General features: G+C 53.0%; 1 protein-coding gene and 1 non-coding gene across 2 annotated transcripts; both read left to right on the top strand.

Moving 5' to 3' along the window:
• The first annotated feature begins 1,011 nt into the window (after nucleotides 1-1,011).
• LOC116880977 lies at nucleotides 1,012-1,115 on the top strand. The gene has a single exon (XR_004385313.1). It is a non-coding gene; the product is annotated as a U6 spliceosomal RNA (small nuclear RNA).
• An 8,451-nt stretch (nucleotides 1,116-9,566) lies between these two features.
• Nucleotides 9,567-11,887, top strand: DLX2 (distal-less homeobox 2). The gene is made up of 3 exons (XM_032880280.1): nucleotides 9,567-10,217; nucleotides 10,723-10,907; nucleotides 11,398-11,887. The coding sequence occupies exons 1-3, from the start codon at nucleotides 9,824-9,826 to the stop codon at nucleotides 11,812-11,814; spliced, it is 996 nt and encodes a 331-aa protein (XP_032736171.1). The 5' UTR covers nucleotides 9,567-9,823; the 3' UTR covers nucleotides 11,815-11,887.
• Nucleotides 11,888-18,834: the final 6,947 nt, after the last annotated feature.

Here is an 18,834-nt window from a genome sequence, read left to right as displayed (position 1 = left end):
ATCTAGCTTCATATGGGGCTCTGCACTCCATGTGGAGTCTGCTTCAGATTCTTTCTCCCTCCCCCTCTGCCTCTCCCTGCTCATGCTCAGTCTCTCTAATAAATAAATAAAATCTTTTTTTTTAAATCCTTCCAATTCAAAATTCTAAAATATCCTTCAGATATTGAATGAAAGGAAATAGAAATGTTTTCATATAAACAACATCTGAAAGAATTCACCAACAGAACTATACCACAAGAAACACAAAGAAAATTCAGGATGAAGGGAAATAATATCAGATGGAAATTCAGATACTTGGGGAGAAATAAAGAGCACCAGAAAGAGTAACTATGTGGATAGATATAAAAGACTTATTTTTTTCTCTTAATTTTTTAAGTACATCTGACTATGTAAAGAAAAATTATAACAAAGTATTGTGGTATTTATAGCATACTTATATTAATGCACATGACAACTATAGCCTAAAGCAGGAATCAACAAATTTTCTCTCTACAGGGTCCAGATGGGAAATAATTTAAATTCTATAAACCATATAGTCTCTGTGACAAATACTGAACTCTGCCATCATAACATGAAAGCGGACATAGACAACACATAAATGAATGGATGTAGTTGTACTGCAATTAAACAAAAGCAGGTACAGGGCAAGATTTGGCCTAAAAGCCACACTTTGACGATTTCTCGCATAAAAGATTGGAGTCAATGAAACTGCGTGGTTGCAAAATGTTCACATTTTATGTGAACTGTGCCATAACTCTAAGTAGACTCTGAAAACTTAAGGATATATACTGTAGTCCCACAGCAACTATATGAAACAAAACCACAAAGAAAAATAACTAAAAGCCAATATAAAAAATAAAATGGACTTCTCAGAAATACCCTGTTGACTTACCAAAAAACAGTGAGGGATGCCTGGCTGGCATAGTCAGTAGAGTATGCAACTCTTGATTTCAGGGTCATGAATTCAAGTTCCACATTGGGTATAGAACTTACTTAAAAAAAAAAAAAGTGATGCTTTGGCAGCACATATACTAAAAATTGGAATGATACAGAGAAGATTAGCATGGCCCCTGCACAAGGATGACACGCAAATTCATGAAATCGTCCATATTTTTTCAGACCTGTACCCCTGGTGCAAATAATACATTATATGTTAATAAAAATATTTTAAAAATTTAAAAAATGAAGGGGCACCTGGGTGGCTCAGTGGGTTAAAGCCTCTGCCTTTGACTCAGGTCATGATCCCAGGGTCCTGGGATTGAGCCCTACATCGGGCTCTCTGCTCAGCAGGGAGCCTGCTTCCCCATCTCTGTCTGTCTCTCTGCCTACTTGTGATCTCTGTCAAATAAGTAAATAAAATCTTAAAAAGAAAAAGACACAACAGTTGAGGCCATGAAGTCTAGCTGACACTTCCTTCATAAGATGTCTCCCTCTGTAGAATGTGTCTGGGTTTTGGTATTCATGCTTTAATGAAGTTCTGTTTTGTATTATTTCATAAACAAACAGCACCTTCCTTATACTAATATGTACAATGTGTTGGCTCCACTCTGAATTGGGATGATGTAGAGGAAGACCACAAATGACCACTGGGTGTCATCAAAGTCTTATACAAGGCAACAGGCTTGGTTGGCATGGCTCCTTAGTGGTCTACCTTTTCTGGAAGGGGTAGATAAATTATGCTTGGCTCTAAATGGAACCAAAGCACATTATCAATCCAGAACTTAAGTATGTGGTAACATGGGCCAGGGGAACACAGCTGAGGACTGGAAAATAAGAGAAAAATAACATCTTGAAATCATCCAAAATAACATCTCCAAGTCCTTTCACTTGTATTTGCATACTTTCTTCAAAGTATTAGGACAGCTATTTGGGCCCTGTTAGTGGGAAACCTACTGTTTTGTTTTGTTTTAATTTTAAATTACTTCATTATTAGTAATTCTAGCCTTTGTATTGTCTTCACTGTGGCTCATCCCATTAGTTTAGGTACTGGTACAGATTACAGTAGGAAGTGGGCTTATCACCTCATGACAACTCTGAGCGTAATAAGCCTGTGCCCCAAGGCAAGAGTGACACTGACATGGAAGGGAGGGCCCCACGTGGCAGGCTGCAAACCTTGTAACCTGTCACCTCTTAAAGGAAATACATATGATTTGGCTTAGACCTGCCAGAACCTCACTAACGATCATTTTAAGACTTGTGTTCCTGGGGCGCCTGGGTAGCTCAGTGGGTTGAAGCCTCTGCCTTCGGCTCAGGTCATGATCTCAGGGTCCTGGGATCGAGCACTGCATCGGGCTCTCTGCTCAGCAGGGAGCCTGCTTCCCCCTCTTTCTCTGCCTGCCTCTCTGCCTACTTGTGATCTCTGTCTGTCAAATAAATAAATAAAATCTTAAAAAAAAAAAAAAAGACTTGTGTTCCTAATGATAACCACCAGCTGTGCTAACCTATTTCTATCCATGGACTGAATGCACTTAGGAATCAAATCGTTTGAGTTCTATGCTCACCTCCCAATACAAGGTCTAGTTTTCACAGACAAAAGGTATTCTGGATTTTTTTTCTATACTTTGCTGACAAAGTCATTACCCTGACTCCAAGGTCGTATTAGTTATAGTAGTTAAGCTTATATATCTCCAATGTGATGATGCAAGGCCATGATAGAATTCACTGGAGCCCCATGTTAAGCACTCTATTAGGTGACTCCAAAGAAAATGTTTTTTAAAAAGTAGATCCCCAAAATTCAGTCACTTAAAATATCAGAAGTTTATCTCTTGGTCAGGTAACCTTCCAAGACAAATGTCGGAGAGTCCCCTAAGTGACTCCCCTAGGGCCATGTCATCTGCATAGTTGGGGCTGGTGTTAGCCAGCTAAAGGGTGAAAAGAGAAGGGAGGAGTCTCAATGCTGTGCTAACGTCCATCCTAGGAGGGGCAGACATGACTTCCGCTCAAGTTCCATTCATTGCCTAGAACTGAATCACATCATTATTCCTAACTGCAACGGAAGCTGGGAAATGATGGTCTAGCTGTGTTCTCCCAAAAATCAGATTTTTGGAGGCAGCACTTTGTCCACAAGTACCCATTACTAGTCCAAATCATGAAGTTTTACTCTGATTAAACATTAAATTGAGGCACAGAGCAGTACATTTTCCCAAGGTCATACAGCTAACAAATGGCCAAGTTAGGGGCGCCTGAGTGGCTCAGTGAGTTAAGCCTCTGCCTTCTGCTTGGGTCATGATCTCCTGAGATGGAGCCCTCCCGAGATGGAGCCCCGCATCTCATCTCACCATCTCACTGGCTTTCTGCACAGTGGGGAGTCTGCTTCCCCCTCTCTCTCTCTGCCTACCTCTCTGCCTACTTGTGATCTCTCTCTCTGTCAAATAAATAAATAAAATCTTTTTTTTTAAAGTGGCCAAGTTAGGATTTAAGCCTAGAAGTCTCTATTTTTCACCACTCTACTATATTTCTAATACCGTTTGATTCTCTAACAACCACTCTGTATTACTTTGTAATTTTTTAACAATAATAATTTTTTTTAATTAAAAAAGGATGCAAGAAGCCAGGGATAGCTACCAGAGGGACAATTTCCTATGACTAATTTGCAGGCCTCCTCCCCACCCCCACCCCCTCTGCATTTTCAGAGAGGTGAGCAGAAACAGCCTGGGTGTGCCACACAGTGAAACTACCTAAGACTTCACAGACTGGTACTCCTCCCAGCAGACTGCAAGAGGGTAGGGCAATGCTGCACGGGTTAGAAGCTGCTTTAGAACCTTTCCTACATTCAGCGCTGCAGGCAGCCTCCCCAGTGGCTGACCTCTTTCCAAAGCACTGGACCAAGCATTGCCACCCCTGGAGGCCCACATCCAGGTCCCCAGCCCCGCTCTAGTTCCCTGGAGCCTGGATGCCGCAACGGCTCTCAGGTCCTGATGCCTTTCTCTCACTGGAGAAGAAAGTGGGCAAACACCCTTGCCTTGGCCTCTTAACATTTGTGGAGTCCAGGTCAGAGAATGTGGAATTCTCCAGATAAATGAGGCAGCAACGTGTAATGGTGTGTTCCCAGGCAGTAATCCCATGAGGGAGGTACTGTTGTTGTTACTACCAGCATTCTACAGATTCAAACAATGAAGCACAGAAAAAATTAAGTCCTTCTCCAAAGACCAGACAGAAACCAGTGGTTCAGCTCAGTGGAATCTGGCTCCTATTCCATGCGTGAACACATCCTCTTTGCAACCCCATGAACTGGCACAACTCTAGTGGTGAAGAAGCAGCGTGGGGCGGGGTTGCGGGAGGGGAAGGGAGAGGAGAGAAAGGAGTCCCTGTACCCAAAAGGATACTTGGGAGTTTCAAAGGGTTCTTTACAAGCTCTCCCCGTTTGGTGGAATGTGTGTGGATACGAGGGTGCCCACGCGCCAGTTTTAACCACTGAATAGACAAAGTAAAAGAGACTTGACTAGAATCTAAGACCTGGAAGGCAGAAGGCAAAATGGGTTCTGAAAGTTCCAGAAGCGAGCGGTAACTGAGAACCCAGCGCTGTGAGCCTCAGGTGGTGAGGTTTAACCCTCCTCTGCTCTTCTGGAAAGAACTGCGGTTTCAACCTGACAGCTTGGAGCCCCAGGCAGAGGACAGGAGGTTCCCGCACGACAGTAGCGCTGCCCTCCCGGCTCCGCCGCGCAGCCCGCAGAGCCCTGCACCTCCGCCGGCTGGCGCCCAAAAGCTCCCAGGAGCGGTTGGGTGGTGCAGCCAGTGCCGGGAGCTGAGGCTGGGATTTGGGGTGGGGAAGATCGGAGGCGGTTTTCTTTCAGGTCCGAGGACGAAGCTTGTGAGCCCTGTGCACACCTCCCTGCTCCTTACGCAATTTGAGTGCTGCTCCAAGCGCAAAGTACTCCTCCCAGCGGTCTCCGGTGTCTTTCGGGGTGGGGTGGGGAATGTAACTTATCCCATCGGCGTTCGTGGCCTTCGCCACCTGCACACCGAAATCTGGCAGCTTGTAGCCATCGAAGAACTACTGCGTTTCCCTGGCGCACTGCTGCTTGCCCCCTGAGCTCTTGGTAACCAGGTTGTAAGCCCAGACTCAATGGTGAGGCTTAGCGCCTCAGAGGCTCGACCCATGCTGGGTACCCTCGAGAGCCAGGAACCCTAGCTTTTGTTCTCCTTAACCACTGAGTTGTCTATAAAGTGAAATGGGACTGGGGGGGCGGGAGCGGGGAGGGAGTCAGCAAGACCTAGAAGGCGGAAGGCTAAATTGGATCCGAAAACTCTAGAAGCATGCTGAACTACACATTCAGCGCTACAACATCCCTCAGAAAGGTCATGGATGTGAACGTGAAGTATCGACTTATTCGTGTTCAAGTCCTTTTGGTTTACTCACACTAGTAGATAGAAAGGTAATCCGTGGCGGAAACAGCAGGGTCTCGCGCTGGGGAGCCGGGCGGGAGGCGCACGCCTCAGGGCCTCTCCGTTGACCTCGAATCTGTAGCGGGATTTTCCCAGGGTCACCCTGCCATCCCCCCACTCAGTGCCTGCGCTCCTGCTGGTGTCTGAGAGACCACTCTCCTTCCAGTCTGCTCCTGGGGTCGGAGGGGTGCGTTCTGGACTGTCCGTGCCCCCTTTTCAGCTGCAGCGTTGCACTCTGCTGGAAGAACCTGGCCCGGAAAAGGTGGGGGTAGTACCGCCTTTCCCCCATGAGCCCCAGGCCAAAAACCCAGCGAGTAGCTGCAGCAACCTTGCCTCTGTGGCCCAGACCTCAGGTTGAATGACGAGTCTGCTGGGTGTCCCCCAGAGGTTTTCTCGAGGTCCCCACATCAGCAGTGGGTGTGTTTCCATTATGCACTTTCAGCGAGTTTACACAAGAAAAAAAGTGGTCTCCTAGTACGAAGACTCCCGAGTCAGATATCTCATCTGCCTAGCGGTCAAAGGGACTGGGAGAAGCTGACCGTACCCCAAAACCCTGGAGGCTCCATTAGGAATGAGGTGGGGGGCAGTTGTGGACACTAGCAATGCAAAAGGATTGGGCAAGCCTTGTCCCCTAGAAGATACAACGGCCAATGAAGAAAGGATGAGGGCAGGCCAGTATGGTCCTGGAAGGATGGAGACAGCAGGCTCCCATAAACTCCCAACCTCTACCAAGGTCTTTGAATTCTAGAACGAACCCAAAATATTTCCTAGAACTTCTAGAGGGATAAAACCACAAAAGTGGGGGGCGGGGGGGCTGTGCCTGGGTGGCTCAGTGGGTTAAGCCTCTGCCTTCTGCTCAGGTCATGATCCCAGGGTCCTGGGCTCTCTGCTCAGCAGGGAGCCTACTTCCTCCTCTCTCTGCTTGCCTCTCTGCATACTTGTGATCTCTCTGTCAAATAAACAAATAAAATCTTAAAAAAAAAAAAAAAACAAAAGAATGCCTCTAGGACCAATGGCCTGGAAACCCATGTCCCAGGGACCCTCTATGGGAAAGTGCAAAGTGGGGGACAAGGAGCAGTCCCACAACAGCGCATCTGACACTCCCCCCACCAGGAGACTAGGCAAGTTCAAATGAGCCTATCCCTTTGTGCAAAGAGGGCACCACATGCTCCCAACAGGGGGCATCTTCTCCCCCACAGGACCCCTCAGTGTAATGGAGGATGCCCAGTGGTAGAGGAGAGGTGGTGGTGCATGGGGCCAGTGAAGCCCAGGCCAGCAGTAGGTCAGGAGCTGAAAACAAGGCATGGAAGACCTGTTCTCCAGCTGTTCACCAAGGCTCAGAGTAAGTACCCTGCTATATGCTCTACAACAACAGAGAAAGGAGGGGTACCTGACTCAAAGAATGTCATTTCTACCCCGGACCTTCAGTGTTCCTCTGTGACATGGGAACAATGATTCCATCCATGTCTGACAAGAGTTACCTCAAGGCTTCTCTGGGAGGACACGGTGGGACTCTGTGACCACATAAAGTGCCGCAGCCAGAGATGATGGGCAGAGTATTCAAAGGGAGAATGTCTTGGCAATGGGACTGGAGTGTAGGAGGCCAGAGCAGAAACCCTGAGCTCCCCTACTACCCGCAATCTTCTCTAGTTCCCTGGAGAGTAAAGGACTCCCCAGGCCAATGGAGAAAACCAAAAGTAGAAAAGGGGAAGGAGAGTGCTCTGAGCCTGAGGAGGGAGTGTGGCCACACAGTGGTGTTCCCCTAAACTCAGTGTAAGTGCCCCCTCTACCCTTCTCAGATCACTGTGGAGGGGGATGTCCCTCTGCTCTGAACTGTAGACAAATGTGTCCCATTCTCTAGGATACTGTCTCTGTCTCCCTGACTTTAGACCAAAATGAGGAAATCACTAGGATATTATGATTTGGTGACCAGATCATATGGCCAAACCCAGTTTTGTGTCTGGATTATCAGATTTAATATTTCAAGTCTTTATTTTATTCTCCAAATGCAGTTGTAAGTTCGGCCTGTCTGGTTCCCTCACTCTTGCTCTCTCTCCTTGCTCATTGCCTCTGATCTTTTCTCCCACATACACATACAGCCCCCTTGTTTTCCAGTTAAAGAGAAACTGGAGTCATATTTCCTTCCAGGAAGTTGCCATTTTCCAGATCTCAGCTGACCTAGACTTTAGGTTATTAATGGAGGTTCTCATAGATAACATAATACAACAAATTTGCCACCATGAAAAAGCCCAGAGGATATGCTTAGAGTGGGAACAAAGGAGCAGAGAGAAGGCAAAACTAGGGCAATTGTCTCTTTTATATTTCATTTTCAGAGGGGAAAATTTTTATATCAGGCCAAAGCAGCTACCACTGTGCTGACAAAAAGACTTGGAATTTGGAGTTAAGACACCAAAAGGCAATACTGGTTAAATATCTAGAGTTTAGTTTTGTAACTAGGGTCCACAAAACAGCAGGCTGAGCCCAGCTGTTATACAAGGCTGTCCCTCCGTGGTGAGCCCCACTTCCCAAAGCATTTCTAAGGAGTTCACCAGGCTCCATCAAGGGCCCTTCCTCAACCGAAAAGCAGGCTGGGAACTAAATCCTGGCAGATTTGAAGGTGGATTACCTTCCTCATCATTCCGCAGAGAGTGAACTGTGTGGATGCTGGAGTTTTAATTACACACTTGCTTTTTCGGGGGAAGAAGACCAACATCATATTTTTCAAAGTATCAACTTGTTTTCCATTAGGCAGTTGTTGAAACAAGTTCTTTCAGCGACATGTTATGTCTTTAGGAAGGGGTGCTTCAGATGGTGCGCACTAGCACAATTTTGTGGCTTTTAATTACTATTTTGCTCTTTTGGGGGGTTTCAGAGACTGGCGCCTCAGCGTGATTAGACCGTCTAGTGGGCCCGCTGCAACCAGGCACACCCCCAGCAGGTGGCGCCACAAGGCCAGCACTGCCGCGGGAACTGTAGACTTCGGGAGTCCAATAAAGGTGAGCGTCCCTCAACTCCCGGCCACGGTCCCCAGCCAGCAGGAAACACTGCTATGGGGAAAGTCGCCACTTCAGATTTAAGAGGAAATTGCAATGATAGGAAGAAACGGGGTCCTAACTGAATGAACTGTAAAATAGGGTTAAGTGCTTGAGAAAAAAACTTTTTCTATTTGTTTCTGTAAATTCACCCAGACTTGTAGTATCGAGACGCCTCCCCCCCCTAAGAATTATCCTTTGTCGTAAATATACAGAATTTAGAATTAGAACGAACTTTGAAGGCCGTCTGGTCAATCTGGTCTAGCATTCCAACCTGGAGAGGAAATTCCCGGGGTCGCTTTGTGCCTGTCAGTTCACCATCAAATCTACATAATTGCTCGAAGTCTCGTCCTATCAGGAAAGTACGAGGGAAAATGGTTTCAAATATATCGTTAGTGATAATATTTTTGAATTTATATAGCTTTTCACGGAAGCAACAAGAAAATAATCGTTCAAACATTATCTCATTAATTATCTAATATTCCTGCGGGTCGGTTAGCAAGTATGTGGAAGTAGGGATTATTATACGTGGTTTATGGATCATTTAAATCAATTGACTTCAAGCGCCGAGTGACTGACAAGGGTAACCGCCAGACGCTTCGAGGAAAAGCGGAGCCAGACCTGGCTCGACTCTCGGCGCCGCTTTGATCCGTGTTTGAGCGCGGACCTCGGACAGGAGCACACGAATCGCGGGAACTGGTGGGCGCTTGTGCACAGAACGGGATGGAAGACGCCCTGTCTTCCTCCCCCGAGCCGGTCCCCGTCCTCACGCCTCCCGTCCTGCGGCTGCCGGCCCCCCTGACTCCCCACCGCGCCCCTTCCCCAATCCCTCGCCTCGCTGCTCCCATTCAGCCGCGGCCTGTCTGCGCCCGCAACCGCAGCAGCCGCAGCGCCGGCCCGGTGACACCAGCCCCCAGGCCGGGCGTACCCCGGCGCCCGGAGCCTCGCGGCCCGGCGCTTGGGATTGGCTGTTGCTAGGTGACGTCCCGGCGCTCACGTGACGACTGTTAAATGCCCACCCTGCCCGAACCCGCCCCGCAGACAATCGTAAGGCCGCTCTGGGCTGCTCACCTGCTCCCGCCTCTTGGAGCCCCGGCCTGGCCCCGCCACCCCTGCCCCCTCCGCCGCCCGCCCCCCGCCCGAGCCGGCGCTGGGCAAGAAGCCGAGCGGGTTAGAGAGGCGGAGAGAGGATGCGGCCGTCGGCAGCTGTCCCGAGCAGTGCTCGGTGATCGCCTCCCCCGGAGGAGGAGTTGCCCAGACCGTTGCCACATTTCTTGTTTTCCTCCCCACCCTCCCTCACCCCCCGTAATTACATTGGCTGCTGGAGGGGACAGGGAGAGACGGAGGAGGCGCCTCGCTTCCCCGCTAGCGCCCGCCACCCCTGCTCCTTCCCGTCCCGGGCCAGGATGACTGGAGTCTTTGACAGTCTGGTGGCTGATATGCACTCGACCCAGATCACGGCCTCCAGCACGTACCACCAGCACCAGCAGCCCCCAAGCGGCGGCGGCGCTGGCCCCGGCGGCAGCAACGGCAGCAGCCTCCACAAGCCCCAGGAGTCGCCCACACTGCCGGTATCCACAGCTACCGATAGCAGCTACTACACCAACCAGCAGCACCCGGCGGGCGGCGGCGGCAGTGGGGGCTCGCCCTACGCGCACATGGGCTCCTACCAGTACCACGCCGGCGGCCTCAACAACGTCCCTTATTCCGCCAAGAGCGGCTACGACCTGGGCTACACCGCCGCCTACACCTCCTACGCACCCTACGGGACCAGTTCTTCCCCGGCCAACAACGAACCTGGTATGCACAACGCTGGCGTCAAGGGTGACGAGTCAGTCTAGTTCCTGGGATGGGTGGGAGAAAATTGTTTGGGGCGGGGATCTATCCGGAACCCTTGCCGTTTACTCTGCCTGCTCCCTCCCTGCCCGCCCTGCGCCTATTACCCTTCTCAACCGCCAGTCTGCCGAGGGTCACTGGGTAGGTGCCTCGGGGCTCGGCTGGTGGGACCGGGTGGCCTAAGGGGGCCGAGTGGGCGCGCGGTGCATGCTTCATGGCAACTCATTTCCTTACCACCTGCTCCTTCTTTCTCTCCGGTTGGCTCCTTCTTCCCCTTCCTGGAGAATCCAGCTCCCAGGTTCCACGGCGGTGCGAGTCCGCACTTAGCGAAGTGGAGTCTGAGCGCGCTGCTCGTGTCCAAGAAGCCGCTCCCCGGCTCAGGCCAAGTCCCAGGCCAGGCGCTTACGCCCAGCGGGAAGTCTTTGGGGCTCCCCGGTTGTGCTGTTCTCACGGTTGCGTTGCGTTGCAGAGAAAGAGGACCTCGAGCCTGAAATTCGGATAGTGAATGGGAAGCCAAAGAAAGTCCGGAAACCCCGCACCATCTACTCCAGTTTCCAGCTGGCGGCTCTTCAGAGGCGTTTCCAAAAGACTCAGTACCTGGCACTCCCCGAGCGAGCGGAGCTGGCGGCGTCTCTGGGCCTCACCCAGACTCAGGTAAGGGCTCCCGGCCTGGAGCGGAACGAGGTGCGCGCGGGCCTGGGATGGCTGCGAAGCAGGCGGGGTCAGCACAACGTTTTAAAAAAGTGTTTTCTAAAGTAATTTTAAAGATTACGAGGCCCGTGCTTTGGGCGGCCTAAACTTCTACTCCTGAAGCTGAAATCCCCGAGGGCGGGGGAACGCCGCGTGTGAGAAAACGAAAGGACGGGGTGGGCAGAAAGCCGCTTTCGCACTCTTACCGCGCCGTACTGATTAAGCGGGTAAAATCATTGGTCCTCCTGACCCTTCCCCGCTGTCACCACCACCACGGTGCACCCACACCAGCTGTCTCCGATTTTCTGAGATTGCCTCCCAATAGAGTGGGAGCCATCCCAGCCTCCGAGGCCTCGGCACGTGATCCGCTCACCTGCCCCGCGTGCTTTCCACGCTCCTCCCCTCCCCCAGATCCAGGTTCTTCCATTAACGCTCGGGTCCCTTTTCCACAAAGGTCAAAATCTGGTTCCAGAACCGCCGGTCCAAGTTCAAGAAGATGTGGAAAAGCGGGGAGATCCCTACGGAACAGCACCCGGGGGCCAGCACCTCGCCACCTTGTGCTTCGCCGCCCGTGTCGGCGCCGGCCTCCTGGGACTTCAGCGCGCCGCAGCGGATGGGGAGCGGTGGCGGCCCCGGCAGCGGCGGCAGCGGCGCCGGCAGCTCGGGCTCCAGCCCGAGCAGCGCGGCCTCGGCCTTCCTGGGAAACTACCCGTGGTACCACCAGGCCTCGGGCCCTGCCTCACACCTGCAGGCCGCCGCGCCCCTGCTGCACCCAACGCAGACCCCGCAGCCACACCATCACCACCACCACCACCACCACCACCACCACGGCGGCGGGGGCGCCCCGGTGAGCGCGGGGACGATTTTCTAACCCGAGGGACACTACGCAGGAGACTGAGAGAGCAGAGATCGGTGATCTTCAGTGCTCGCCCGGAGAGCCAGAGGGTCCCTCCAGCTGGCCCGCGGACGCCTCCCACCCTCTTGGGAGGTGGGCCCTGCTCCCGCCGGCCCTGCTCCCCCGCGCTGCCACTGAGCGGCGGGGAACTGGAAGGTTCTTCGAGGCCCCCGGCAGGGCCGCCTGCCTTGGCCGCCTTTCCGACCTGAGCCCCGCCTCAGACATGCCTCTCCTCCCCTCCGCGACCCAAGAGGCAGTCGGGCGCCTTCCTTGCCGCGGGCCAGAAGCTGAGTCCGGGGGGAGGGACTCCTCCTCCGCCCGCGAAGCTTCCAGGGTGCTCTGAGGCTCCTTTCTCCGTGCCGGCCCCCAGGCCCAGCTCCAGCGCTGGCCTGATTGACCTCCCCGGCCTGCGCGCCCTCCCCACTCGCCCCGGTGACCTGGGCGGCCCGCCGCTTTTTTTTCTGCCCTGCTGTCCCAAGTCCTTGGAGCCCCCCTCTGCCCTGCCTTAGATCCCGCCCCCTCCCCCAGGAACGCTCCCTTAGCTCTTTCCTCATCCATCACCTTTGGAGTTTTTTTATTTTTATTTTTTTAAAAGTTTAGGTGCCTTTGCGGATGACCTCATTTTGATGTTGGGGAAAAAATGATTTTTTAATATGTGGACACTGCAAAAAATGTGTTTAAATTATCTTTTTTAAAACCTATTCAGGATTGTTAGGCTGGACTTCGACATAGAGTTTGTAAATAAAGGTGTCTGTGCAGATTTTCCCACTGATTTATTTGTATAAAAATACTCGTCTTTTCAGACTTTTTTGTAAACCCCCCCCCCTTGTGAAAACTGCGGTTTAGCAGTGACCTCAGCAAGCCCTCCATTTTATTTTTCCCTTTGAAAATTTTCTCAGTTTAACTAAGCTACTGATTGGGTTTTATTTTATCTTATCCTAAAGTCTTTGTTCTTGAAATGAAAGATATTTTGGGGTTATTTATTATGAAAACAACATGCTCTTAATGTTGATTTTACAATATGAAGAGATTATTTAAATAAATTATTGTTTTCATTGGATGTGTGCGCTTTTTCCTTGGTGTCATCACCTGGAGCCTCGAGCTCCCTGCCCGGGCGGGGAAACTGGCCGGCGGAGAAAGTGACGTTTCCATCTTTCAGAGGCTTCGAGAGCGGTGAGGCGAGGCGAGAACAGGCGCGCTTGGCATGGGCCTCCCCGAAATGTTCACTCTCTGCGGGCACTCGAGTCTTGGCGCGGGGTTTGCCCTCTCGAGGCGCGGTGAGTCACCCTGCGCCCTGGCGGCTGCAGCCTCCGCCCGCCGGGCCCCTCCAGCGCCGGCGCCACCGCCCCGCGCCTGGGCGGTCTCTGCCGCCCCCGCACTGGTGGTGCAGGCCGGGCAGAGCTTCCGAGCCGCCGCGGGGGACCTGCAGTCGCAGCCTGAGCGTGCAGAAGCCGGGGTCAGACCCCTACCTTGGACCCTCCCCTCAGCTTGCCCCGTGGCCCTGCTGCGGCTGCCAGAGCTTAGAACTCAGTGAGTCACCCTGGCCCTCGGGAAACTCGGTTGGCTGCTCTGGAATGTAGGGTGACCCCGGCACACAGGGCTGCGCTAACACACATTCAATCACACACTGTGACTCTTAAAGTCACATCTATACTATCACACACTCTAGTATGCACACAGTCACACTCCTACTGAGTCACACACGCACACCACTGACAAAAATTAATGCACGTGCACCTTCACCTACACGGATACACAAACCCACACAAGCACACTCACGCACACAGGCACATTCACATAGAGACTGAGGCACATTGCTGTGAGAGTGGCACCCTTCCATCTCGCATTCTCTGAGGGGAAATGTGCACACACCATTCAGCTCTGCTTTCCACCTTGGGTCCCACCCACCCAGCTTCCACTGTGGGAAGTGACCCACTTCCTTTCTGCCATTCTCTGCAAAGGCCAAGGGTAGGTGGGTAATACAGGCCTGAACTAAAAGTCCCTTTCCTTCAAAGCACTGAGGCCTACAATGGAAGCATTTTAGGTTTAATCATTGACTCTGTGATTCGGGTCTACCCGCCTTAACCTCTCTGTGCTGCAGTTTGCATATCTATACGACTGGAGAAATAAAAACAGCTATCTCGGAGTTTTTGTGAGCATAAAATGAGGTAATGAGGTAACACGGTGCCCGGCACATAGTAAGCACTCATTTTTGCTGTTAGTAGTGTATTGTTTGATCCCAATGCCCCCAAACAGGGAGGCTTTACTTGTGCCTTGTGTGTACTTGTGTGATTATGAGGTTCAGACTGACCCAGAAGCCTTTCCAGCTTTGCCTCATGTGGAAAAGCAGCACTCTAGAGCTGAGAGAGCTCAGCTCTGGCCCCTTCTTACATGAGAACCTTTGAAGGGGCCAGCCTCTACAGGAGAGGAAATTAGGGGCAGGCCAGAGAGCCCTGCTAGCCAGATCCAGGCCTCCTCTAGGATGGCTATTCAGGCCATCCCTGTGTGTCTTCAGATCACCTCTGCCAGAAAGCAGACATGAGAGGGGGGTGACTTTCTATATTCAGTGCCATCATCCTGAGACAAATCCTACCTTTTCTGGCCAGTTTTGGGGCCTGCGTGGAGTCTAGCTTACAACAGAGTGTGGCCAGGAGAGGGACTCTGGGAAAAACAGGGAAGCTACAAATCCAGTGGCCATTCCCATTCCTGCATTGTTTTCCCAGGCTAGGAAGGCTGGAGCTAAAGCTCATTGACCCTGTGATTCCAACTTCTCTAAGCAGCCTCTGCCTAGCAGACCCCATTCCTGCTCTCCCTCCCCCCAGCTCCAAATTCCGTGGTTTTCTTTGAGTGCCAGTAGCTGGTGCCAGCCTTCCTCCTGCGGTTGAATATGCCCTCCCCTCCTTTGCGCGCACTCCCCTCCCCCTCCAGAAACCAGCGAGGAGAGACAGGGCAGTAAATTGGCTGGTGTCGAGGATCTGCAGCAGACAAGATGATTAAGAGGCCTACGCCGGAGCGCCCGGGGCAGGGAATGTCAGCCCAAGTTGGAATCACGCAACAGGCCTTGGCATGAGCGAGCCTGGGAGCCGGGAGGGCGGGCGGCCCCAGCTCCGGGGTGGGCCGAGGCCCCACAGACTCGCTGGAGTCACCGAACCTGGCACCCGGCGGCGGCGGGGTCGCGCCAGGCCACGGCGCGTCTTTCCCCGGGAAGCCCGCGAAGCAGAGAGCAGGAGGGTGCAGGGGCCAGAGGAAGGGGGCGTTTCCGCAGACCGGGAGAAGGGCAAAGAGACGGGGAAGCGAGGATGCGCCCAGGTCTCAGAAGTGAGGGGGCGGGGAGGGGGTGGGGTGAGCGAGGGGACAAACAAAGCCCGGCTGGGGGAGGAAGGGGACGGCTCCAGCCCCGCCGGGGGCAACGAGCTGGCAAGTCTTTCTCACAGTCTCACGGCTCGCGGAGAGACGCGGAGCCCTGTGATCAGCCCGCCGCGGAGCAGACACGCTCCCCCCGCGCGGGACTGCGCTCCCCAAAGCGCGAATGAAAAATGGAAATGGGAAGCCGCGATCTCGGCTCCCTACACTGGGAAACCAGTCGCGCTCGGAACACACATAAATCTTCATTGTAATCCCCTTCCATTTGCTCGCGTGAAATATCAGGCCAGAGACAGGATATGACAAGCGCTGGGAAGCAGGGGGAGGGAAGCCGAAGAGTGAGGGATGCCGGGCCCTCTCTGCTCCACCCCCTGGCAGGGTTGCTCGGAACTCTGGCAGAGCGCTGGTATTGAGTTCCAATTCCCGGGGCTGGCAGCCGGGGCGCTCCCTCTTCCACTTCTCATCCCGTTCCCGCACCTCTGCCCCCCCCACCCCCCGCCAGGGCGCGCAGGCCACCCAGCCCCGGGTGCTCCTCTGGGTGTAGACACACCCCCCTCCCGCTGCCCCGAATTCCAGCCGCCCGCCCCGCGGCTCCCGGGCTAGGGAGAGCAGAGAAGAAAGGGAACGGATCCCGGGCCTAATCAGCGCGGCTGCAATGTGGGACCGTTTAAGAGGCTTCCCCTCGGCTTTCTTTCAGGATTACTTGTGAAAATTGTGAATATCCGTCCTGTGTAAGAATTTCCGAGACTGGTGGGGCGAGTTTGGGGGAAGTATCAGGTTTGATGGGGGCGGAGAGTACGCTGCAAAACTGGGTCTTTGTTTACAAACACTTCTGCGGTCGAAGGGGAGAGGAGAGAAAGAGGGGTAAAGGGAGGAGTGCAAATGTGGTGGAATGGTCCCCTCCAGTGTTAGAAGCCCCCTCGAAGGGGAACACGATACTGGGGACCAGAAATCCCCCTTGCCTTTCAAAAAAAAAAAAAAAAAAGTCGTGCTCCCTGACGGTAAAACCCAGGAACAACTCCCCTACTCCCACACAGCCCACCCCCGAGTTCCCCATCCCAACACTAGCTCAAAAGTCAAAAGCCGGCTCCTTTCCCTCCAAGGAACAGCGACCACCAGTGCCTTAAATCTGTTGAGGATCAGACACCTCCTTGAAAATGAAGCTACAGATCTCTTTCCTCCTAAAACGCCTCCCTTGCATTCGCTTTTGGGGTCCCCAGAAGCGAGGGGGTGGGGCGCGATCCTAAGGTTCCAGTTACGCGAGCCCCTGGCCCTGTCGGACCAGGCTTTCCGGAGACTGGCGCGCTCTGTCGGGGTCATGACACCCAAAACAGCCCCAGAGAAGCCTCCCTTTGCCGGGACCTCCTTCCCCATTGGGATCTGCCCCGCGCTCTTTTCCTGCTGCCCCGCCCCCTCCCCCCCTAGACACACCAGCGGGGGCGGATGCGGAGGCCCCACTGCGCACCGAGGCCCCCCTGGCAGGAGTTCCCCTCGCAGGGACGGCTTTGGCAGTGATTGCCACATTACAAGATGTTACATTCCGCCCTGGGGCCTGGGGCCCGGCGGGGCGGGGGAGACAATATGTTTCTGAAAAGAAAGAGCAGGCAGGTCTTGGAAGAGCAGCCACTCGGAGCCTCCACGTGAGAACACAGGCACAGTCTCTGGAGACCTTTCTTGCAGGGGCCGCCTCCTGCTCCGACTCCGACTGCTCGCTGGTCCTCAGGGTCGGGCCAGACCGCAAACACCACTGAGTCTTAGCGATTTGCGGGCAGTGGGGCTACGCTCCCGCGATTGTCCGGAGGCCGTTTGCAGGATTCTCGGCAGCCCTGGGGCCACCAGCTGCGTCCCGGGTCGGGTCCCACCAGAGAGAGGAGTTGGGGGGCGGGGGAGCGCGAGGATCAGGTGTGAAGCCCGGGAAGGTGGTGAAAAGCTGCGTGGGGCAAGCGGGGGCTGCAGGACAGAGGATTGGAATTTGGGGGACGGAGAAGAGGCGAGAGGGAGGGAAGGACTGGACTTGGAGAGCCCGGGGGTAATCCCAGAGGGCAGACTTGGGCCCCAACGGAGCAAACATGGCTTCCCACACTCCCGTTCCTGCCCTCCTTTTGGGGGTGCAGGAGTCTCAGACACCCTAGAAATTAAATCGTCGCTCACGGAACAATGGGGACTTCTGGCCCTGGAACTCCACCAAGTCTAGGATGCGCGGAGAGGTGGCCGCACACCGGGTGGATTCTCCCGCCCGCAGCCGCCGCGTTGCCCCCTCCTCTGGGGCAGCCCCCGCCCCGCCCCATCCCTCCAAGGCCCTGGCCTCAGCTTCTTAAAGTCGCAGGGTGTCTCAGCGCTCTAGAGAAGCGCCGCCCAAGTCGGGAATGAGTGTTTCTGGGGGGCGCTATCTCGGGACGGTATTGACCAAAGAAGGGCCTAGGGGACCGCGGGGCGGCCCCAACAACCTTCAGCTTCTTCCCTCCTCATTCCAAAGCCTCCAAATAGCAGGCTCCTATTCACACCAACTCCTCAATGCAAAGGCTGCTCCCGCACCCCACTCCCGCCTCTCGCCTCCCGCCCCCTGGCCTGCAAATTCCTGGGCCCAACCCGGCTGCTTTGTGAGGGGGGCTTGGGAGAATCCGGGAAAGGGGCCGAAGGAAGGAGGGTAGAAATAGGAATGAGAAAGGAACGAGTGTCGGGATGAGGGTGCGGGAGGTCCGGCTCAGTCACTTTCTTAATAGTTGCCGCATTTAGGGTGGGGGCCCGGGGCTTCCGTGGCATCCAAACCCGGAAAAGCAGGCATGCGGAGAAAGGATTCTCTTCTCGACATGTTCAAGGGGAGAACAGTGAAAATTTGCCTTAGGTGGCCAATTTTCTCATTTGCCCCTATTAAAAGAAAAAGCCCAAGAAATTCAATTAAAGCCACCCTGGCCAAGGCGCTATTTGAGGCATGAATGTCTCCCCTAAAGCTGCAGCAATCATGTGGCATTAGACACTTCCGGAATCCTATAGCCAACCTGAAAAATCCCAGACCCCCTTTTTCCCTAATTTTTGCTCTGATCTGTAATTTTATCCACATTTGCACTAGTTTGAGCATTCTGGCTCTCCCATCTGAAAGCCTGCAATTACTATATAATTCTTCGCAATTTCAGATGTCCTAATATGGACTGTAATTTTTGCGCAAGACAATTTCCTGCTATTTCAAGCATCAACATTGTCAAAGTTGTATGTACATAATAAATGGGAATATCAATGCATAGTTTTTAGCATAACATCTTGACTCCTCGATAATTATATCCGTTCGGAGCCTACGCAGAATTAGCCTGAATTGCATGGTAACTGCTGCTGCTTTAAAATTTTTAAAAATTACTCATAATTTTCCCAAAGATTACCAAGATCTCGAGTGCACAATGTCATCAGCGTAATGAAGAGTAAACATTTATGCTAATAATCTGCAATTTTTTTCATCAGCTATAAAGACAGAGGCTATATAGCCGAAAATTTCAGTCCTATTCTGCAAGCGCTGCGCTGCAAAAAGCCTGCGGCACTCGGAGGAGCCTGGTCCTGGAGACCTCTTTCCACTCTTTCCTCTCAGGATAGGAGGATGGGGCTGGGGGATTCTTTTTGGTTTTCTGGTTTTGTTTTGATCTG

This window comes from Lontra canadensis, unplaced genomic scaffold, assembly GCF_010015895.1.
Source record: "Lontra canadensis isolate GAN:19392208 unplaced genomic scaffold, GSC_riverotter_1.0 scaffold69, whole genome shotgun sequence".
Taxonomy (NCBI): Eukaryota; Metazoa; Chordata; class Mammalia; order Carnivora; family Mustelidae; genus Lontra; species Lontra canadensis.
Note: the sequence above shows the minus strand (reverse complement) of the source record. Positions and strands in the feature narration are given on the sequence as shown.

Bases quoted from the DNA above. Each gene is read 5' to 3' on its own strand.
- DLX2 (XM_032880280.1), top strand. From the start codon at position 9,824: ATGACTGGAGTCTTTGACAGTCTGGTGGCTGATATGCACTCGACCCAG. The intron at 10,218-10,722 runs GTATGCACAACG...GTTGCGTTGCAG, and splicing joins CCCGGCCAACAACGAACCTG to AGAAAGAGGACCTCGAGCCT. The intron at 10,908-11,397 runs GTAAGGGCTCCC...TTTTCCACAAAG, and splicing joins TGGGCCTCACCCAGACTCAG to GTCAAAATCTGGTTCCAGAA.